This window comes from Danio aesculapii, chromosome 13, assembly GCF_903798145.1.
Source record: "Danio aesculapii chromosome 13, fDanAes4.1, whole genome shotgun sequence".
NCBI classification, from domain to species: Eukaryota; Metazoa; Chordata; class Actinopteri; order Cypriniformes; family Danionidae; genus Danio; species Danio aesculapii.
The window spans coordinates 31834307-31859100 of record NC_079447.1 but is presented as its reverse complement, the minus strand read 5'-3'; the positions used below and the strand labels follow the sequence as shown (position 1 = coordinate 31859100).

Below are 24794 nucleotides of genomic sequence, written 5' to 3'. Positions count from 1 at the left end.
ACTATATATGAGGGCTTAAGACTTCTATTAGTTAAAACCTCACCACAGACTACACATTCTGGCTTTGGATTTTCTGCATCTCCAATCCATGTAAACCCGAAACCAATGTAACTGTGGCTATATTTGCGTTTCTTACTTGACGTTTTCTCACTCTCTAGCGTTGGCCTAACTCTCTTCATCAGTACATCTCTGCTGGATTTCTCTGTTTCCGCCTGCACCTCTTCACCTTGTTCATTATCCTCCGAGGCCGAAGTAGATGGTTCATCCCAACTGTCACTTGACTTCTTTAAAGTGTCAGTTTTTAACCAGGTGTCCATTTTAATGAATATAGTAAGCGAATAAAAAAAACGAATGTACTTTCACTTAGCGCCTAATGTGAAAAGAAAGGGCTATTTTGAGTCAGACGTGAAACCGCGAGATGAGTGAGAATGCATAGGTTATAAAATACAATTTGTAATGTGATTTTTCTCTCTCTCTCTCTCTCTCTCTCTCTCTCTCTCTCTCTCTCTCTCTCTCTCTCTCTCTCTCTCTCTCTGTGGATTTCTTTTCTCTCAAAAATATGACATGTGAAGTTCACCCAAGATAAATGCATAAAAATAATAAAAGATCAAATTTTCCGCCATTTGAAACGTTCTCTTGCGCACCCCTAGTGGTCAGACTGCGCACCTCTAGGAGTGCACGCACCCCAGTTTGGGAAGCGCTGCATTAATAGATGAATTCATTTAAAAGAAAAACACCATGTCACTTTCACTGGGAATATTTTGGTTTCAAAGTCACAGACACCAAACAAAAACAGGTCATCTGTAAGAGTTGTCACAGAATTCTTGCCACAGCACGAGGAAATACAACAACCAACACCTGAAAAAGCACCACAGATGACTATATAAGGAGTGTCTTGCTAAAAAGTCAACTAAAAGTATCACCAGTGACACTCAATCTAGTAGCGAGCAACATTAAAGAACAATTTCTGAGTTGTTTGCAGCCCTTGCACCATATGAAAAAACATCACCAAGGCCCCAGGAGATAACTAACACCATAACTCACTACTGTTTGCTCTAGAGAAAATAGAGTGTTTCATTTCTGAATATTTATTAACAAATCTGAATAAAAGTTGGAGTTAGTTAATATCTTTTCAGTTCCTTTTTTTAACTAACACTTACATTTTTTACGTTTGTTTAACTAACACTTGCATTTTAGCAGTAAGAAGCTCCGATAAAGAATATTGAGCTTAAGCTTGACTACGAAATTAAATCGCAAATCAAATCGAAATCGTAATATCTATTAAAAAATCGATATTGAACCCAAAACACACAGCCCTGCACTCTCAGAAATAAAGGTACGCGATCTTTCACTGGGGTGGTACCTTTTCGAAAGGTACAATTTTGTACCTAAAAGGTCCATATTAATACCTCAAGGGTACAAACTAGTACCTAAAAAGTACAAAAGTGTTCCTCTTAAAATTTGAAGGTACTATTATATACTTTTGAGGTACCAATATGGACCCTTCAGGTACAAACGTGTACCTTTTGAAAAGGTACCACTCCTGCGACAGCTTTATTTCTGAGAGTGTAGTGTGAAGAAACACCGCCATCCTCATGATTGTGAAGAGCTTTGGGTGTCCGGCCATCCATGATTAATGCGCTGTATAAATACACATTACATTACAACGTGAAGTAAATTGTACAAATAGAAGTATTGTTAAGCCTCTCTCTCACTCTCTCTCACTCTCTCTCTCTCTCTCACTTTAGCCATATGACAGAAAGGCAAGGGGCACTTTTTGATTTGCACTCAAGGCGGTACACAAGCCTTTGATTTCCTGTTTTTACATTCAAGAGGCAGAGTAGGGAAGAGAGGCTTATCGATCACACAGCGGCAAGCTGAAGGTCAACTGGGCATATAGAGACAGAGCAGGTTTAACGCCCTTGGGCCAATGTTCGTGCATCTACACAGGATGTTAAAACCTCTGGTCCCGTGTATCGCTTTAGTGCATATTCAGACTGCTAAATTAAAAACTGGAGTTCATTTGATGTGTGTGTGTGGGTATGTTTGTGCGCGCACTGTATGTGTGTCTCTTGTTCCTGTATGTCATCAAGGACTGTCACCCTCTCGCTATCTTCCAGACCTGTTATCAGGCACTCACCAAAAAGAGAAAAGAGGAGGATAACGCAGAAAAAAAGTCAATTTACCGAGAGCGCCCATCTCTTCTCTTTATCCCTCTAGTTTTTTCGCTTTTCTTTCCACTAGCCCAACGTACAGCCAAATAGCTACCTGTCACTGGGGCTTTGTCCCCGGCACGGCTCATACTAGCAGTTTTGTGCGCATTAATTTTTAATTGCACTCCCTCATACAACAATCGCTCTCTCTTCATCCTCCACTCCGTCTCTCTGTCAATGGAAGGTGTCGGATCACAGGCTGAGAGCAGACAAACACATGGAGACTGTTGTCACTGAGCGCACAAATGACTGGCAAAATGATGAAGTCGAGCTGCCTGTGTGTGCGTGTGTGTGAGGAGGCTGCTTTTGATCTACAAGGACTCTCTACTGTATATTTTGTGTATGACAAACACAAATGAACTCTATGCAAATTATAGTCTTTGTGTAAATCCTTCATTCCTGTGAGAATTATATGAATTACCTTTCATATGAATTATTCTGTTCGGGTGCTGTAGGTCTCTGTATTTAAAGGAAAGGTTTGTGCGTGTCGGTCATGGTGTGACTTATAAATCACAGTTTTGTTAGGAAAAGGCTATGCTGAATGCAATATGAATTAAATAATTGTGCATGTTGTTGATGTGTGGTTCGAAGGCGTTTTGTGCTGTCAAACTCTCCAGACGCTAACAATGTTGCTTATAAGCATCTAACATATTATTTTGACATCTAAAAAGTCAGATTTCAGAAGATGTTTTAGAAAGATATAGTCAGTTAGAATGTTGGAGTTAAAAAAATGTATAGACATATTCATAGATGGCGCATTCAACTCTGGACTCATAATCATGTCTTGAAATGGTCAATGTGTCACCACTTACAGTGAAAATGAAGGAATTTTGCAAAATATTGCACAACCTCTGCTAATGAAAACATCAGATGTTTACATTCACAAATAAATGAATGTTGGCTTGTGTTTTTATGAGTATGCATTCAGTATTAGAGATTTTTAAACTACAGTATGGAAAAGTGTTTTATTGCCGTGTTAGGTAATGCCTTTGTCTTCTTATATCGTGTTAGTGTAAAACATACAGTTGAAGTCAGAATTATAAGCCTCGCTGTTTATTTTTCCCCAATTTCTGTTTAATGGAGAGAAGATTTTCTAAACACATTTCTAAACATAATAGTTTTAATAACTCATTTCTAATAACTGATTTATTTTATCTTTGCCATGATGACAGTAAATATTTGACTAGATATTTTCAAGACACTTCTATACAGCTTAAAGTGGCATTTAAAGGCTTAACTAGGTTAATTAGGTTAACTAGGCAGGTTAGGGTAATTAGGCAAGTTATTGTATAACAATGGCGACCTTAAAATGGTTTTTAAAAATTTAAAAACTGCTTTTATTCTAGCCGAAATAAAACAAATAAGACTTTCTCCAGAAGAAAAAATATTATCAGACATACTGTGAAAATGTCTTTGCTCTGTTAAACATCATTTGGGTAATATTTAAAAAATAAAACAATTTTCAAAGTTTTTCTTTTTTTTTTCTGATTTTAACTGTAGATATATAAATACATACATACAGTGCTCAGCATAACTGAGTACATCCCATTTTGAAAAAAATATTTGTATCCATTTCTCAGTGAATATAAGCAATGTATTTTGGTGCATTTAAACAAAACAGATTTATTAAATAGATATATTTATTACATAATATTTTAGTCACCAAACAACTTTAGAGATTGGAAGATAATACAATTAAATTCAAGCAAAATATTGCAAAAAAAAAAAAAAATACAACCTGAAAAATTTCAACTAAATTTTTCAGTTTTTTTTTTTCTTCCCTTGATTTTTCCTGTTTTTTAAAGTTAGTTTTTAATATTTTTCTATAAGATATAAATTTGGGTGTACTAGTTTTTGGAACGTTATTGCAAGTTCTTTTGTTAGATAAGTCTAATCTAATGTATATGCACAAATATAATGTTGTATAGCTTCCTATTAAAAATATGAGGGGTGTCGATGTATATTGACATTATGCATATAACTACAGTTCGGTGTTTTGACAGGCTTTGATCCTTCTAAATTGTTGCACAGCTTACATTTAGCTTATTCAAGAAATAGCCACTGAAATCCAAGGTAAACGTCACTGTCTATGCATATGCAAGGGTCAGCATACAGTGTGTGATGTCAATTTCGGCATCAGAATAATATGCACATACTCTTTCTACATGCAGGTTATAGATTATAAATTATTTTTATTGACTACTATATAAAGAAAAATTAGCAGTGACTCAAACAAAAACTCAAATAAAACATAGCAAAAAAATAAATAAAATACTGTCTTCTGCACTTAATGCACATTCATGCATATTTTTAGCTGAAGGTCAAAGTGATTTTTTTGCAAGTAGAGTCTCTTGGATTCATCATCTATCATTTCCAGCATAATTTGGTGCGACAGTAGTTGTTGCACTCTGTCACACTCCTTTTTAAAATTTTCTATCTGATGGCATCCTGCAATATTGTTCAATACTGCCACCTACAACTAGCGTGTTTGTGTGTGAGTTTTAATCAGATAGTTACTAGCTCACGATTACCTATGATATAATCATAAATATATATTATTAACATTATATAATTTTTTTTAAATATAAAAATCCTAAATCAAATTTATGATCAATTTGAATATACCAGTGCAGGCTCATTGGAAGAATGTAACTCGGGCTACATTTTTGCATAAAATACATTGCTTTGTGTATGTTGTATTGCATGTTTCAGATGACAAATCCACTAGAGGGCACTGTATACGTTTTTGCAAATCTGAAATAAATCACACATGGTAGATTTTGTTGTACATTTCAAATACATTTTGCTGTACACGTTCACGAGAAGGTGGGAGTTGTTCAGATCACCTTGTGAATCCCATTTTCAAAAGCAAATTGCGACCATGTAGTTTACCTTGATTTTACGTTGCTTTTATCTTATTTGTGGAACTGTGTACTACTCTTTACAATGTGAGCTAAACCACAAGTACTACATCGTAGTGAGCTACCAAAACTCATCACACCCAAAAGAGTTGTCCTTATGGGGATAGATAAGTGAGAAAACATATTGATTATAAATCATAGTCATCTTTAAGGTTTTTAATGGTATTTATTTGGTTTTGTGGAAAAAAACTGCACCAAAAAATTATAATTTCTTTTGTTGATAATTTGTCCCTGTAAATATCATACTGTAACTTTGAAAAGGAACAGAAGTTGTTACCATTAACCCTTGTGTGCTGTTGGGGATATTTTTCATCCACTCTAAGGGTGATTTTGAGTCTTAATTTGGCCATAACTTTTTTCTGTTTAGCTAGCAGAATGAGTTTTGGTGACGAACCTTATTTTGACACATATTTTGAGAAAATGCTTCGAATTTGCAAAAAAAAAAAACAAAAAAATCTCAACAATATACTCAAATGCAAATTTACAGATAACATCAGATTACATCAGATATTTTTTATTATTATTTTATTATTAATACATTTATTATTTTAACTTTAGTTATTTTTAATCAACCTCAGTCTTGATCAAAACTACTAAATTGCTTAGAAAATTACAGGATTTTAATCTTTAATTGCCAAATTCATAAATGATGTCACTGATTTGATGGAAAAAAAACCCACAAAATGTCGTATTTTCAACATATAAAGTAATTGTCGTCTAGTTCTTTTTAACCTTTTATCACAATCTTGGACATGTGAAACAACATTGCATTTGATGCATTGTTTTTATTGATTAAATTTTTTTCTCCCTAATTAACTGTTGGTGATTTTTGTCCAACTGACTTCCATTAGAACAACATTTTTTTATTACAAAACCATGACACCATATAATCATGCATTTTTGTTTTTTGGTGGTTTTCCCTGGGAAGAGGTAAACATTTGATGTACTGTTGATCATCACTTGGCCTCATTAACCCTATAGATAGGCCTAAGCAAAAAAAAAAAACCTTAGTGACTGGATTTTCTAGAGAATTGAAGTGTGTTTCTGTGAGTGTGAGAGTGATCTTTGCGCATTTACTTTGACGTGTCTGAGAAAATCAAAATATGCATCTCAGCTTTCAGATCTACATAGAGTAAATAAAAACAAAGATTCTGTATTTATGCACCATCAAATGTGGTTATATTGGAGGTCAATGGGGCAATAACAGCCACCAACAGTAAAATAGAGAGAAAATTTTTTAAATCTAGCGATGCACCAAGGCCAATGTTGTGATAAATGGAAGAATGTGATAAAAGGAAAAAACACTCAAATCAGTAATATAATTTGTGAGCTTGGCTATTAAAGAGTTAAAATCCTGTCATTTTTCAAAACATTTAGTAGTTTTGATCAGGACTGAGGTTGATTAACAGATTTATGAAAAATAAAATCAAAAAAAGTATTTATTAATTCAGTGGATGTTTTCATCCCTACAGTAGCAAAAGGGTAGTACATTTTAACAGTACACAAGGGTTAATCTGCCCTGGGTTAATCTGGGTTATGGCATTCATTTTAGCCATAAACCCCAGTCAATTGTATGCTGAAGTATGTTTTTGTAGTTTCACGAAAAAAAAAAAGATTGAAGACTGAAGGGTCTATTTTATGTATTTAGGTAAAAAAAAATCTGACAATATTACACTATTTATAAAAAATTAGTAGCCAAATCTATAATTTTAGTACTGATGTGAAAAGAACCACAGTAAAAAAAACTGTCATGCGGGGAATTTTGGAAAATACAACACAATTGGAAAAAGCAATCCAATCAATTTGACTACCTCTAGAAGTGGTCAAAAATTGACAAGCTCAAAACAATTCAGACACCATTTGCACCTCTTCGTTATAAAACGAAACTACTGACACAATCCAGTACGGAATAATAGCAAAATCACTCTATACGTTTAATCAACTTCTTTTCCTGCAAATGTGCATTTCCACCGGAAAAAAAAAAAACACACAATTGCACTTTCTTTTGTAAACACACATAAACCCGCTCGCACGCACAGAGGAAGGTTGAGATCAATGAGCCCAGTGGAATTGCATTGCAATCAATGGCATCCCCCAACACGGCCAAGTTAATTAGCATTATTGTCAAGACACAACAGCCATCTCTCTTTCTCTCCCTCTTTGTTTATCACTCCCATCTTCCTCTCTTCTTCTCATTTGAGCTCAAAAACTTCATTTTCATCCTTGTGTTCTACAATTTTATTATTAAACAGCTCAGCAGGCTCCTCTGTGTCTCTCTGTCTCTCAGGGGCTCCTCGGTCTGTGAGCTGGGTGGAGGAATGACATGTCTCGCCGGCCTCATGGTAAGTCAAAAGTGAATGCAAAAATGGCATACAGTTTGCTCACATAGACAGACAATCACAGGCAAATGGGCAATTTGCATCAGCATGGGTAATCTAACATGGGCAACATGAAATCGGCCAGCGCACACTGACATTTCTACCTCAGTGACCATAAACACATGTGGCCCACTGGACTAACTTCATCAGAAGCGCTCAAACACACGGTGAGCATATGTAGGCACTTTATCTGATGCTCACACACACATGTTGGTTTCAGTAGTTTATGAGGATTCTCCATAGGTGTAATGTATTTTATACTAGGAATGCAACAAAAGGTAAACTGAAATTTTGGATGCACTTGACTAAAAGTGAAACCAAACCTGATAATTATTTATAATATTTATTCATTATTTTATTAAATAATTTAAGTTTGTTTTAAAATCTCGATTAATTGAACATTTTAACTCGATTACCATTAATCAACGATTATTTTATTTATTTATTTTATTTGCCCTCATAGTTTACTGACAGGTTTTTTACGGTAAATATGCTCACAAATTACAAGTGAGAGATTTCTGAATGAAGGGTGCATTGCTTGATTTTAAAATAACTGAAGGAAATCTACGATCTATGATTATTTACTGAACGTTGAACAACTGAAATTAAAGCACACATTGCCTAAATAACTTGCATTTTTGGAAACAAAATTAATTATTTTCAGTGTTTTTCATTTTAAAAGTAGTCACCTGTAAATAATATTTTAAGCAGTATTTCTTGCATCTTCTGTAAACAAATATTTTAATGTAAATAATAATTTTATTGTAATGAAAAATATACCGTCTCAAGGTATCTCTAGCGCAGCTTATAATCATTGTCAATGTAGTGTAAAGCAAGGCTCAAGAATGGGTCTATCATCCTACTTGACCAGATGACCAATGAAAGTATAAACCAGCCTCAGCCTAATGGCCAGTTTCCACTGAGTGATACAATACGGTATGATACAGGTCGGTACAGGTCACCTTTATCTGGCTTGCGTTTCCACTGCTAAAAGGGTATCAATGGTACTCCTTTGGTGGGTGTGGTGTATGACAGAAAGTTTCAGTCAATGTTATTCTTGCTCGAGAAAATGTCAAAATAAAGCTGTACTGGCCGTTCATATATCAAATGAGAAGCACTTCTCACAAAACAGATGCTTTATACACATAAATACTTGTGTATAAATGTTCATTACTAACCTGAACATCATTTGATTACAACTGCAGATCAGTGCAAATGGAAATAGCCTACTATAACATCTGCGATTACATAAAATAAATAAATACATTTGAAAATGAAGAAAAGAAAAGAAAGACACAATGTTTACAGCACAAGACTATTCTTGGTTTAATTTTGGAGACTGCCACTTGAAGATCATCCTCCTCTATGTTAAATTGTGGCCTTTATTTTTAATGTACGTAAGTGTTGTAAAGGTGTTAAAGTTTAACATCGTGCCGTAAAATCAATGTGCTTCAACTAACACTATTGCTGTGTCATTAATTTAGCGAATTAACCCCAGGGGTCACAATCCAATGGTGAAAGAACTGAAAGGCTGATGGCTTTTTATTTGCATGTTGGTTTTTTGAGTAACTATTAAATACTATTTTTATCTTCTGTAGGTTATAGATACAATATGGTTGTTCTAATAGTTTAATAACATATATAATATTTTTGGAAATCACCAAGCGTGAACCCTAACCCCTTCTCATTGTCTCGCGACTGCCCTAGAGCAGGGGTTCTCAATCTTGGTCTTGGAGGGCCGGTGTCCTACAATGTTTAGTTCCAACCCCAATCAGACACACCTGGGATAGCTAATCAAGCTCTTGCTAGGCTTTCTAGAAACATTCTTACAGGTGTGTTGAGGCAAGTTGGAGATAAAATCTGCAGGACCCCAGACCTCCAGAACCGAGTTTGAGAACCCCTGCCCTAGAGTGTGGAATATTATGGTATTTTGATCCTTGACCACTTTGTGTGCGCTCCGCACTTGTATGCACTCTTGAATGCAGCAAAAATATATTTGGCCTTTGCATAGTTCATGAAAAAGAAAGTTTATACAGCACAGTGCTTTCTGCATCCGGTACACACCTACTTTTGGCATTTTTTATCTTTTCGGATGAAAAAGAAAAATGCCATTGTCAGATGACTTTTTTCAGTGGCCAAAACTTTAGTGCATCCCTAATTTATACTGTAAAAATTATACATGTAAAATTAATATAGACTACTTGACAAAAGTCTTGTCGTTGATCCCAGTTGTAAGAGCAACAAATAATAACTTAACTTCTAGTAGATCATTTGCAAAAGTGGCAGAAGGTGAATTTTTCCAATGAATCATCTGTTCCCAATCATCACAAATACTGCAGAAGTCCTATTGGAACCCTCATGGACCCAAGATTCTCATAGAAATCAGTCAAGTTTGGTAAAGGAAAAATCATGGTTTAGAGTTACATTCAGTATAGGGGTGTGCAAGAGATCTGCAGGGTGGATGGCAACATCAACAGCCTGATGTATCAAGACATTTGTGCGGCTCATTACATTACAAACCACAGGAGAGGGCAAATTGTCTAAGCAAAGTCAGACCTTACTGTCCTAATTAAATCATTAAAAAATCAAGGCATGATCATATTTTATTTTGGTAAAATAAGCGTAATCTAGAGACCTTTACCTTTCATATAAGCCACTTCTGATACCAAATCATCAACCAGAGGTCAAGTTTTTATTTGTTGTTCCAAGACTTTTGTCAGATTGAGTATGTAAGATAGTAGGTTATATTGCCTTACTCTACCCCCTACCCCCAACTCAAATTTTGAATGTTAAAAGACATGTGATTTTTAAGAATTTTAAATTCCGAGGACACAGGGCATGCACCCATAATCCACCTGAACATAATACCTAGGTCAAACCATGTCACAAATTCATCCTCATAAACCTCCAAACACAGTCTATACACAGATACACACACCAGTGGCTCCGGCTCTGGCTGTGTGTGGTGTATAGTAGTTTGTAGTAGCCTCTCCAGATGGACAGGCTTAACATGTTATCGATTTCGCCTTCACAAGACCAGCCTTCCCGTATCTCTCCACTCAATACCCCCGTGTTGTGACATTACGGACCGCCAGTGGATCGCCCTCATCGCCCCCCGCTCGATGCCTCTTTTTTTTTTTTAAACCTGCATTCCTCGTTTTCGCAGGTCTGACTTGTTTCTATTTGATGCTTGTGTTTATTTAAGTCCTTTACATGAAGATGGCTGCTGTCCTGTGTCCTGTGGCCTGGAGTGCTGTGGTTTTGGCAGTGCCGCCCCTTGTTTTTCTTGGGTGACTGGTTGGTTTTTCCTGCAGGTCTTGATGCCCATATGGCTAGCTGGTGGTGCAAGCCGCATGACCTGACTCTTGCCCACAGGGAAAAAAACCCACACAGGAAATCATATGATTCTATGATATTATATGATGTTTTAGTTTGACATGAGAAATTAAATTTTAAATATTTAATCTGTCTGCTTATAAAATATTGTTTGGATATTTGTCAGTAATACGCAGAGTGACAACATTAACTTTTCCATTAAGGCATAATAGTTGTGCCAATATTGATTTTCAGTGGTATTAAAAAGTCTTAAGGGCAGTTTTTACAATTATCTTATTAATGGTGTCTGTATACAGTAGTCTTTAATGTATATTTACTATTTTATTTCAACCTTTTACTTCAATATGATTACAGTAAACTGTTATGATGAGCAACAAACTGTAAAAATTGTTTAAAGTTTAAAAAAAGGAACTAATTAAAGCAGAGGTCTGCAAGCTTATTCGTAGCCATAGACTGTAAAAGATATGGACGTAGTATCCGTAACGTCATCCATAGGTTTCTGAAGAGCGCAAATGAAGCTACAAGTGGGCATGGCCAACCATCGCCAACCGGGGTAACCAAAAAAAAAAGATAAATTATCTTAAATAAAACAAATACATTTATAGAAATGATAAGTATATAATAATTTCACTCACCTGGAAAATGGAGGCCACGTGAATGGTTTGTGAGCACAATTAAGTGCACACAGCATGCCGTATTATCTGAAAATTGTAAGAAATAATTTCAAAAAGCAATTGACTATGTAAATCCACATAAAACAAAACAAAAAAACAATGTATATGCCGAGTTTAGCCGCTAATCAGCCGGCGACGGCGACCAGCGAGACCTAGCTGTCACTCAAGTGGCCCCGCCCTTAATTATGGAGACTTAATAGAATGCGAATTGGGACTCAACAACTAATTCTATTTTCATATACTATTTAGGACGGATAGTATGAGAATTGGGATGCAGCAACAAATTCTATTTTCATATACTATTTAGGACGGATAGTATAAGAATTGGGATGCAGCAACAAATTCTATTTTCATATACTATTTAGGACGGATAGTATGAGAATTGGGATGCAGCAACAAATTCTATTTTCATATACTATTTAGGACGGATAGTATGAGAATTGGGATGCAGCAACAAATTCTATTTTCATATACTATTTAGGATAGATAGTATGCGAATTGGGATGCAGCAACTAATTATATTTTCATATACTATTTAGGATGGATAGTATGCGAATTGGGATGCAGCGAGTAATTATATTTTCAAATACTATTTAGGACAGATAGTATGTGAATTGGGACTCAGCAACTAATTCTATTTTCATATACTACTTAGGATGGATAGTATGCAAATTGGGATGCAGCAACTAATTTTATTTTCAAATACAATTTAGGAAGGATAGTATTTGAATTGGGACTCAGCAACTAAATCTATTTTCATATACTATTTAGGACGGATAATATGAGAATTAGGACTCAGCAACTAATTCTATTTTTAAATACTATTTAGGATGCATAGCATGCGAATTACGATGCAGCAGCTAATTATATTTTCGAATACTATTTAGCACGGATAGTTTGAGAATTGGGATGCAGCAACTAATTCTATTTTCATATACTATTTAGGATGGATAGTATGCAAATTGGGATGCAGCAAGTAATTATATTTTCAAATACTATTTAGGACGGATAGCATGCGAATTGGGACTCAGCAACTAATTCTATTTTCATATACTATTTAGGACGTATAGTATAAGAATTGGGACGCAGCAACTAATTCTATTTTCAAATACTATTTAGGATGGATAGTATGAGAATTGCGATGCAGCAGCTAATTATATTTTCGAATACTATTTAGGATGGATATTATGCGAATTGGGATGCAGCATAAATGTTTAGAATGTAGTAGAGTGGCGCAGGTCTTCCGATGTCTGGTCTACGATGGTCACAGATATGGATATTGGTTCTTAAAGGGGAAACTCACAATAAAGTGGGATCTCATATAAGGTAACTTTTGCATTCTTGTGAGCCAGTAGCAACTTTTTCACAACCCAGTACTGGGTCGTGACCCAGTGGTTGGGAATCCTCGCATTAAAAGGCTATAGCTACAGTGTTATCAATATCATTGTTTTTGATTATTGCTAAAAAAGTTTATGAGAATATAGAATTTTGGATCATTTTAGTGGCCACAAGCCCTTATTAATTTCCGATACTTGAAGTATTATGGTATTCTTTCCTTTGTTATAGTTATTAAATGTAAAACTGTCACAATATAACTTTTAAATAAAATTTAGCAGAAGAGTTTTAACTTATATCCAGGCAATATTTTATTTATTTTATTTTATTTTATTTTATTTTATTTTATTTTATTTTATTTTATTTTATTTTATTTTATTTTATTTTATTTTATTTTATTTTATTTTATTTTATTTTATTTTATTTCAATTTTATTATTTTATTTCTTTTTATTTTATTTTGTTATTTTATTTTGTTATTTTATTTAGTTTAAATTAATTTTATTTTATTTAGTTTTAATTACTTTTATTTTATTAATTTATATTATTTTATTTTATTTTTTATATATATTTTATTTTATATTAAGTCTACAATCATTTGAAATGAAAAATCAGCATTAATATTTTGAAATATCGTGCAAATTCTTAACTCAAGAATAATTTTTATTATCAATATTCTGTGTTCTTATTATTTCATAATTAATAAGCAATAACTTTGTCGAAAATTCACTTTTTTCTAAGGAATCTTTGACAATTAAAATGTTCAAACAAAAAAAAAAGATAAATTACTAAAATCATAACACATTTTTCCACATTTTTTATAATTGTAGTGTAGCACATAGACAAATATTTTTAATAATGCTATTGGTAAACAGCCTAATAATAATCATTTTCATAATGACTTTGATTACAAATAATAATCATTTAAAAGTAATACACTTTTCATGGCTTGTAAGAAAAATAATTATAAAATAGTCTGCATTGATAGATGTGACAATTTATTTTACCTCTGTGTTTGAGAAAATATCAGAAGAAATCCAAAACGGGATCACTCAAAACACAAATACCTCGCAAGCACTTTTACAAAGGCGCACACACACACACGCTGCCTCTGCCCACTGCGCCTCTCCAAACAACTGTTACACGGCGCCTCTGATAAAGACGACTACTTGAATGAAAAGACTGTATAAAAAGGGGACAGAACGAGCTGACAGCGGAGCAGCACAAAAAGGCAGGAGCTCGGCAGTACAAAGTTATATGAAGGGCATCAGGCAGGCCTCGCGAGCCGAGTACGGAGTGACAGCAGAGCGCGATGGCCCCGTCTGATAAACGCCACACTGCAAATGAAAGGCTCGGCGCTCGCCATCATCCCCTGTCACAATGCAATTACCCGACAGAGTGATAGCAAGATAGAGGGCTCCCAGCCACCGGGAATGATAAAAGTATTGACTGATTTGATTGAATGATTAAAATAATGCAGACGTAGAATGAAAAAAGGGCTGAGACAGACAGGCAGAGATGGATCAGGGGAGAAAGAGAGATGGGTGGTCTCTATTTTTTTTTTTTTTGGAGTATGGCTTTAAAAAATCAGCGTTCTTCTGATATGACTGCTTGAGAAACAGTGGGCTGAGGATGTCTTGCTTTTGTTTTATTTATTTATGGCTTTGTTTATTTTTTTATCTTTTTTTCTCTCTCTTTTGCTACAGATTGCAGTTTGTGCTGATGTGAAGGAAGTGCTGCTATCTGATGGAAACGAGAAGGCAATTCAGAGTATCCTTGCATTATGGATTGGTATGGGGTCTGTTTCAAAAACTAGTGAGCTTCTCGCTCCCTACATAGGTAGGTGACTTTCAAGGGAGATTTTGTCAGGTGAAATTGAAGCAGAAAAGGGACAGATAGACAAGATCTGTGTATGAGGTGAGAGCAGACTCTTGCAAAACACTGACGAAATGAGAGAATATGCAGTATAAACAAAATATTTTAGTAAAGCATAATCTAGTTTAGGGCAACACGATGGTGCAGTGGGTAGCGCTGTCGCCTTACAGCAAGAAGGTCGCTGGTTCGAGCCTTGGCTGAGTCAGTTGGTATTTCTGTGTGGAGTTTACATGTTCTCCTGGTGTTCACGTGGGTTTCTCCCACAAGTCCAAAGACATGCAGTATAGATGAATTGAATAAGCTAAATTGGCTGTCGTGGGTGTGAATGCAAGAGTCTATGGTTGATTCCCAGTGCTGGATTGCGGCTGGAAGGGCATCTGCTGCTTAAAACCAGCCTGATCTCACAAGAAAATGAAAGTATTTTACGTTTTGTCAGTTTAGTGGCTAACAAGTTCAGTCGTACGAAAATGTACGATTTTAAAAAGGAGACTTGGCACCCAACCCCACCCCTAAACCCAACCGTCATTGGGGGATGAGCAAATTGTACGAATTAGATCATACGAATTCACACGAAATAGCCACTAAATCAAAAAGCAATGAATTGCCATGACATTGCGTTGGTAAAACATATGCTGGATAAGTTGGCGGTTCATTCCGCTGTGGTGACCCCTGATGAACAAAGGGACTAAGCCGAAAAGAAAACGAATGAAGGATCTAGTTTAACTATTGGTGACATGATTATGTTTACTTAAAGAACTATGGACTATTTTTAAAAAGTCTTGTGGTTAGTAATATTTTTTTTTTATTTTATTTCAATAAGAAACTATTATTCAACTAATTAAACTATTATTCAGCAATGGTGAATTCTATTTATCTCAAATGAGAGCTGTTTAAAAATCTCAAAAATTACCTATCTGTGGAGGTTGTCCCAAATGGTTCAATATCATGTTGAGGATCACGGTATTCCTACAAGGTATACTTGCACTGCTGTCCAAAATGGGGCAACTTTGGATTGCTTACATTACAAGCAATCCAAATGTTCTAAAAATGAAAACATTTTATCTTTGTGTTTTTGAAAACATTTGCATCTAGACAGTGCTGTAAATTTATAAATATAAATAATATATATAAACAGAGCTTGACATTGACTTTTTTGATCTCCAGCCACTGTGGCTAGTAGATTTCCAACATTACTAGCCACATGGCACTTTCACTAGCCACAATTTTGTTGTTGGAAAAATATATTTTTAATGCATATATTTGACTTTGACATGCTAAAATTACTAAATTTAGATTTTTGTAATGTCCATATACCTCCTCATTCATTTCAATTTTTTGTGACATTTAAAAGTGAATTATTGTCATGTATCTAAAATATGCACAGTAATCTGTCCTTTCTATAGGTCCCAGATTACCAGTTAACTACACATAAATGAGGAGTTAATCTTATATTAAAGCAATTATATTGTAAAAAAAAAGTATAATTACACCATATTAACAAAAATAACTGCAAGCAAAAGAAAGCAATTACAAAAAAAATCTGTGCACGATAATAAAAGGATGATCACGCGCACACGGTTAATGATAGGCCCATTAATAATCTGTTCAAAGAATAGTTCAAGCGAGAGCAGCAACCACTGCTGTTTACAAAAGGATACATATAGGTTAAAAAAAAATTGAGCTTTGATCAAAATTTGATCATCGCTTTTTGTCCAGTCTATTTCAAAGAGAACTGATCGCACCAGTTGTGTTTGCTCTAGGCGCAGTTGCTTTGCACAAGTAAATGGGAGCATGCACAGTCGTCCTCTCATTTGGTATTCACCTGCTTTCTTTTGCTTGTGCGAACACAATTATTTTTGGTCATGCTCATTGTGGAACCCTGCTTTTAAGAAAACTACAATTGAAAAAATATTTTCAACCAGCCAAAGTGGCTAGTGGGAACAGCTGTCTAACCCACCACAGCTGAAATCTACATTTGGCGGGTGTTTATGTCAAGCTCTGTATATAAATATAAATAATGTAATGTATTTTTTTACCACAATACATGAAGTGATCCTTATTCACATGCTTCCACAAAAATGAAATCCTATTCCAGGTTATGTTCCAATGGTCTCCATGGTTAATGTTGCTGGCTTAAGGACAACACAATTAAATAGTTTTAATTAAAATATCCAAAAACACTAGAACAGTGTTATACTTTTTGCTCACTTATGTAAATCTAGAGAAATAAGCCATTTTAGCTAGCTTATTATGGCACATTGGTGACACGGTAGCTAGTGCTGTCACCTCACAGCTAGAAGGTTGCTGGTTTAAGCCTCGGCTGGGTCAGTTGGAATTTCTGTGTGGAGTTTGCATGTTCTCCCCGTGTTTGTGTGGGTTTCCTCCGGGTGCTCCGGTTTCCCCCACAGTCCACAGACATGTGGTACAGGTGAATTGGGTAAGCTAAATTGTCCATTGTGGATGAGTGTATATAAGTGTGTATGGATGTTTCCCAGAGATGGGTTGCAGCTGTAAGGGTATCCGTTGCATAAAACATATGCTGGATAAGTTGGCGGGTCATTCCGCTGTGGCAACCCAAGATTAATAAAGGGACTCAGCTGAAAAGAAAATGAATGAATGAATGATGTCACATTTTCTCAATTTCCCCTTTGGTTTTATAGAAAGCAAGAAAACACCAGAGACACTTTAATATGTTGTTTGTTTTATTATACTGCACAGAGAAGCATTATAGGAGAGACTTGCAATGTATTTAGTAGGAAGTGGTCAACTGTGGCATAATAAAAGCTCTGCTCTTTTTTGCGCCACGTCGCACTCGTTTCTCCTCAGCAATTACTTTAGTGGTCTTATTTCTCTTACACAGTTTGACAGCTTTCAACCTTACCTCGTACCTTGATTATAAGTTTTGAATACTTTAACTCAATGGTCCTAGACCACCAGGCCATGGACCGGTACCGGCCAATGGATCAATTGGTACCAGTCTACACAAGAAATCATTAATTATTTCCGTTTTATTTATTATTATTTATTAGAGTCTGAACGAGCTTTTATTTTGAAATATCTTTTATTTTGAAAACAGACCATATTCTCTTGTTACATCTCGGTCACTTGAGCACACAAATTTAACCCACAAGCAGCAAAATGAGTAAGAAACAGACGTCTTTTAAAAGTTTCTTTGCTAAGGGGAAAAGGCCCAGTGAAGGACCCGCAAACTGTTAAGGAATAGATCCGCAACTCATTTGTGTCAACAAATCAGGTGAATCCACCATGTCAGTGCAAGAAGATCAACTGCTGGAGATCGCAAATGACAGCGGTCTTTTAGGGGCTGTTCGCATATTGTGTCTCTTCTAGAGTTCGAGCAAGTTCGTTATTTGCAATGCAGGTTGGTGGCTTGCGCGCATGCGACGTGTCGCTAGCGCCTGCCAGATGCACACAGTTTAATAAATGCCACGAACACACCACCTGTCACGTGACAAGAACTGACTGACCAACTTCAGCTTTCGGTACACATTTCGGTAGAGAAATTATCTCAGACCAACACAGAACACCCCAAAAGAAATTTCTCTATAAATAAAACTTGAATCAGAGTGACAGCAATGTTTTGTCAGCTTGTCATCCTTTGAGAAAACACCTAGCAACCTGCGAACCTCCCTCGCCCAACACCTTCCGCCACCGGTCCGCAGTAAAAATGTCAAACGTTGAACGGTTTACAGAGATAAAAAAACGTGGGGACCACTCATCCATGAACATGATTTCTGCAGTACCATAGGATGTACTGAAGACAACAACTCCCGTGATTCCACACTCAGTTATTGTAATCAAAACATACATTTGTTTGTTGTGAATACACGCCCCCTAGTAGCAAAGATTACATACAGTGCTATTAATTCCCTTTAGGGTTTTTAGTTATGGTGAATACATGCAAGAAAATTGTCTGCTCGGAAATAGGGTCTTGTGGACCTAGGCCTTGTGGCTAGTTCCTATAATTCAGTTCTTTTAATTACCCAGTGCAAATCCCCTAATGATTTTATATTAAAGTGTTTCCTTTTTAACCTTTAACCTTCTTTACGTACAAGCAAACGCAGCCATTGGCACCTTATTATTCCTAGTCATTTCTCCCATGGAGCTAAACAGGAAGTTTTAAAACAATCGCAAACACGAGTTTACTTCCGCATTGCAGAATAATGTCAATAGAAACACCACACAAGTTATTTCGTATCGTTTTATTTAGTGCAGACATTGATTACTTTGGTGTGTGTATGCTTTCAGATAATGTAGCCCTGAAAAGAAAACCGTTTCTGTCTATTTAACCCCTATTTTTCTTAGATGTTTCTTACTTCCTCGCACACACATATTCAGTCAGCCGTTCTTAACATGCAAAGAATACCCCCACATGCACACACACACACATACACACACACCCCTCAATATATCTGAATGTGAGGCAAATCACCCAGCTGACACCCGAAACCTGCATTTAGCATGTTTAATACATATTCATGTCACTGAAGGCTACCGCTGTGTGTGTTGACTCACCTGCTCCTTGTCTCTCACCCTCACCCCCTTTCCTTCGTTCCTCTATTGACTTTCCCCTTCGCCAGGAGCGCGGATGAAGCTTAAACAGGTGACAGGGTGCAGCTCGAACCTTCTTTCTTCGCTGCCTTTCTTTGCCTTTTTCGGCTCTCTCCGTCTCTCTCGTCTTGCAAGCGCAATCACTCAGATTAGCCACGTCGCTCGGCTTACAAAAGCAGGAAAAACGGAGACGACAGACGTGACAGAGAAACGCAGCGAAATTACTGTGCCCACGTTCGTTAGTACAACAGCCAGCACTGCCACTACAATGAGCTTTTATTGAATATCAAGACTCAAAGAACAATGGCCGTGGCATGAAATTAACACAATTCCTCATTGAGACGAGATTTGTTTAAAAGAAAATGGAGGGAAAGGGAGCAGAGCAAGACGTACTCAAAACATTGGGAGTCTGTCTCTGAACCGCTTCCTGTCATAGAGTGTGAAAGGACTGGCTGTAGGCTGATAGAGCATTAATTGGCAGTGCTTTGTTTCGGAGATCTTTCTGCCATAATAGAAAGCTAAGAGATGATCTGATGATCGGGAGAGGCCGGGGAGTGACATGGTGTCTTGAGAGAACTGTGTGTGTTTTTTTCTCCTTTGTATTAGAGAATGGGATGACAGTAATGGCAACAGTACTGGGAAACAGTAATGTTTGTGTGTTTGCATTACAGTATATGTATGTGCATATATTCTTTCATTTTCTTTTCGACTTACTCCCTTTTTTAATCAGGGGTTGCCACAGTGAAATGAACCGCCAACTTATCCAGGATATGTTTTACACAGCGGATGCCCTTCCAGCTGCAACCCATCACTGGGAAGCACCCATACACTCTTGCATCCCACACACATACACTACAGCCATTTTAGCTTATTCAATTAATCTATACCACGTTTGTACTGTGGGGGAAACTGGAGCACCCGGAGGAAACCCACACGAACAGGCTGAGAACATGCAGACTCCACACAGAAATGCTAACCAACCCAACCGGGGCTTAAACCAGCGACCTTCTTGCTGTGAAACAATCGTGCTACCCACTGTGCCACAGTGACGCCATGTGTATATACAGTTGAAGTCTAAATATTAGCCCCCCTGTTTATTTTTTCCCCAATTTCTGTTTAACGGAGATTTTTTCAACACATTTCTAAACATAATAGTTTTAATAACTCATTTCTAATAACTGATTTATTTTATCTTTGTCATGATAACAGTAAATAATATTTTACTAGATATTTTTAAGACACTTCTATACAGCTTAAAGAGACATTTAAAGGCTTAACTTGGTTAACTAGGTAAACTGCTTTTATTGTAGCCGAAATAAAGCAAATAAGACTTTCTCCGGAAGAAAAAATATTATCGGACATACTGTGAAAATTTCCTTGCTCTGTTAAACATCCTTAGGGAAATATTTAAAAGAGAAGAAAAAATGCAAAGGGGGGCTAATAATTCTGACTTCAACTGTATATACAAGTATACAGTTTATATAAGTAATCGAATTGAATTAACATAGCTCATGGCAATACATTGAGGTCTTACAAAGTGAAACCATCAGTCTGGAATACCTGAAAGAACAAAAAAAATTTGCTTCTTTTCCCTGATAATAATAATGTGTAATAATGTTGTAAATAATACTCAGTAGTTTCTTATGCAGACTGATCACTTTGCTTCACAGTAATACTTTTGTCATTAAATGATCGCTTTAATGTAATCTGTTTGGGTGAAAATTGGGTAATCCTGAACCACTGGGTCATTTTTATAAAATTTTTAAAAGAAGCAGCATTATTTCAGTTGAGTAAGCTACACTATTGCTACATTTTTGCAGTTTTTCTCAATAGTTAGAGTCAATAGACTCAATAGTTCTGTATTTATCATAGATTTATTATTTTTTTAATTATTAATTTTACCGATGTAATATGTATTTTTTTATTCCTTCATTAAAAACTATAAAGCAAATTTCTAATCAGTCAATCACATGGCAGCAACTCAATGTAGTTAGGCATGTATACATTGTCAAGACTCTGCTGCAGTTCTAACTGAGCATCAGAATGGGGAAGAAAGGTGATTTCAGTGACTTTGAACATGGCATGGTTGTTGGTGCCAGACAGGCTGGTCTGAGTATTTCAGAAACTGCTGATCTACTGGGATTTTCACACACAACCATCTCAAGAGTTTACAGAGAATATACCGAAAAAGGGAAAATATCCAGTGAGAGGCAATTCTGTGGGCACAAATGTTTTGTTGATGCCAGAGGTCCGAGGAGAATGGCCAGACTGGTTCCAGCTGATAGAAAGGCCACAGTTACTCAAATAACCACTTGTTACAACTGAGATATGCAGAAGAGCATATCTGAATGCACAACACGTCCAAACCTTAGGCAGATGGGCTACAGCAGCAGAAGACCACACCAGGTGCCTCTCCTGTCAGCTAAGAACAGGAAACTGAGGCTACAATTCGCACAGACTCACCAAAATTGGACAATAGAAAATAAGAAAAACGTTGCCTGGTCTGATGAGTCTCAATTTCTGCTGTGACAATCGGATGGTTGGATTAAAATTTGGCATCAACAACATGAAAGCAAGAATCCATCCTGCCTTGTATCAATTGTTCATGTTGATGGTGGTGGTGTAATGGTGTGGGGGATATTTTCTAAGCACACTTTGGGCACATTAGTACCAATTGAGCATTTTTGTCAATGCCACAACCTCCTTGAGTATTGTTGCTGACCATGTCCATCCCTTTATGACCACAGTGTACCCATCCTCTGATAGCTACTTCCAGCAAGATAACGTGCCATGCTATAAAGCACAAACCATCTTAGACTGGTTTATTGAACATGACAGTGAGATCACTATACTCGAATGGCCTCCACAGTCACCAGAACTCAATCCAATAGAGCACCTTTGGGATGTGGTGGAACGAGAGATTCGCATCATGTATGTGCAGCCGACAAATCTGCAGCAACTGCGTGATGCTATCATGTGAATATGGACCAAAATCTCTGAGGAATTTTTCCAGTATCTTGTTGAATCTATGCCACGAAGAATTTAGGCAGTTCTGAGGGCAAAAGGGGGTCCAACCTGGTACTAGTGAGGTGTACCTAACAAAGTGGCCGGTGAGTGTATTTATCTTATGTAATACATTTTTTTTTTATAAATCTTAGAATTATTATGTATTTTTAATTCTGTTTGTTTTTTTCATTTAAAAATTCATTTAATCTATTTAATGTTAATGTTTGGGCGTGCTATCCCTTTAAGCAGCAGTGCTCAAATTTCATAAGACATTCAATGTCCAGGTGTTGGTCAGGAAGTTTATTTTGGATGATATTGTGTCTGGCCAGCGCTGACCTCTCCCCCAGTGCTCTTTTCCTGATGGGATTACAGTGTAAGCTTTCCACTCTCTCCAGTGTAACGCGTGCACCCAGCCTTTCATCCAGGGATTTGCCCTCCATCCCTGCACTATAGATTGGATTTGCTACGCTTGTTTTCCATGGAGCGAAAGAGAAAGCGGGGCCAAAAAAGCGAGAAATCGTAATTGAATTAGTTTAAAACTGTCGAAGGGTCTATTCATAGATGCACTGACATCAATCCCGCAGTATAACCACAATGGGTGGAAGCCCATCTGAGGAGATGGCCGCAGGTTAAAAGCCTCCCTATTGATTACCTATGGTGATTCTTTGCATGAGTTGGTTTGGCGCTCAGTGGTAATCTGAGGATGAGGTGAGGTGTGGAGAGAGAAGCAAACGGACTGTCTGAGTTGACGTCATGAGAGGGCCTGACATGATGGAGATATCTAAACAAGGAAACAGTAATCTTACCTAGAGTATGTTTCTATAGGAGCATAGATAGATAGATAGATAGATAGATAGATAGATAGATAGATAGATAGATAGATAGATAGATAGATAGATAGATAGATAGATAGATAGATAGATAGATAGATAGATAGATAGATAGATAGATAGATAGATAGATAGATAGATAGATAGATAGATAGATGCCACAGATAGATGAACACCTGTCCAACTGCTCGTTAACACAAATTTCTAATCAGCCAATCACATGGCAGCAACTCAATGCAACGATCTGCTGCAGTTCAAACCGACAATCAGAATGGGGAAGAAAGGTGATTTAAGTGAATTTGAACGTGGCATGGTTGTTAGTGTCAGACGGGGTGGTCTGAGTATTTTCATGCACAACCATTTCTAGGGTTTACAGAGAATGGTCCGAAAAAGAGAAAATATTCAGTGAGTGGCAGTCCTGTGGGCACAAATGCCTTGTTGATGCCAGAGGTCAGAGGAGAATGGCCAGACTGGTTTGAGCTAACAGAAAGGCAACAGTAACTCAAATAATCACTCGTTACAACACGTGGTATGCAGAAGAGCATTTCTGAATGCACAACACGTCCAACCTTGAGGCAGATGGGCTACAGCAGCAGAAGACCACACCGGGTGCCTCTCCTGTAAGCTAAGAACAGGAAACTGAGGCAACAATTCTTACAGACTCACCAAAGTTGGACAACTTAATAATTCTGACTTCAACTGTACATCCATCTTCAAATGTTTGCATTCTTTTATTAATTACAAAGCAGTGTTTTATTTCTTAACCAAGATTTTTAGATGTACGCAGCGTAATTGAGAGAAACAGACGAGAAGGGCTCTTCCTGTCTACCAACGTGTCAAGCAGGTAAGACATTTTTCTCGCATCTCCACACATATTGCTTTTACATTACAGCCATATGAAGTCCATCTCTTATGTCAATACATATTCAAGTGTTATTATTCGCTCAACGTGCATATTTGAGCATGCCATGAAGTATGGGAAAGTGTGTTTGGGTAAAGTGGCGTTTACAGCACTTGTGTTCAGGACATAATAGTGTCAATAAGTAGGCAAAAACGAGGTCGCAAGGCTCCGTGTCACTCCCTGAACCCAGTTGGCCCGATAACAAGGTATCGGCAGCCTGTGGAGCGAGCGCCGCGCTCTCAAACACACAGAGATGTATCCAGGCGGAGCGATGATGAGCCACTCTCCGTGATTGAACGCCCTCATCTAGAAAACTCACTCACATATACACACACACACACACACACACACACACTAGCACCCCTTTCTCACATTTGCCAAAACACAGCTCATCCACTGCGCACACCATCACGCAAATGCATTATCACCTAAAAAGTAATTTTGGCACTCAGTGATCTAACCACTCTCTCCCCCTCTCGTCTGCTCTCCTCTCTGTTGCTCCGCACACGTCCCCCTCCCTGTGTATTTACACTGGGCTGATGAAGTGAAAGAGTAAACGTATAATTAGCCTGCATTACTTTGATTGTTTTCTTTAGAGATTAGGCTTCCTGTCAGAGCACGCGGTTTGAGTGGGGTGAAGGTCGCGTGTGATTGGTTGAGGGAGGGGGGGGGGAGTGGATTCGCTTTCTCAAGTCAGTGAATAAGCGGCACGGACCCCCGCTGAGAGAGGAGATTGTATTTCCACAAGACGTAATTT

At 36.9% G+C, this 24794-nt stretch overlaps 1 protein-coding gene across 1 annotated transcript in view; it reads left to right on the top strand.

The window, feature by feature from the left end:
* camkmt (calmodulin-lysine N-methyltransferase) overlaps positions 1-24794 on the top strand; it is a 269153-nt gene that overhangs the window by 201214 nt on the left and 43145 nt on the right. The window contains exons 5-7 of the mRNA XM_056470723.1: positions 7422-7476; positions 14563-14626; positions 23914-23980. Of these exons, the coding sequence (XP_056326698.1) occupies positions 7422-7476; positions 14563-14626; positions 23914-23980 (186 nt within the window). The remainder of the gene's footprint in view (positions 1-7421; positions 7477-14562; positions 14627-23913; positions 23981-24794) is intronic.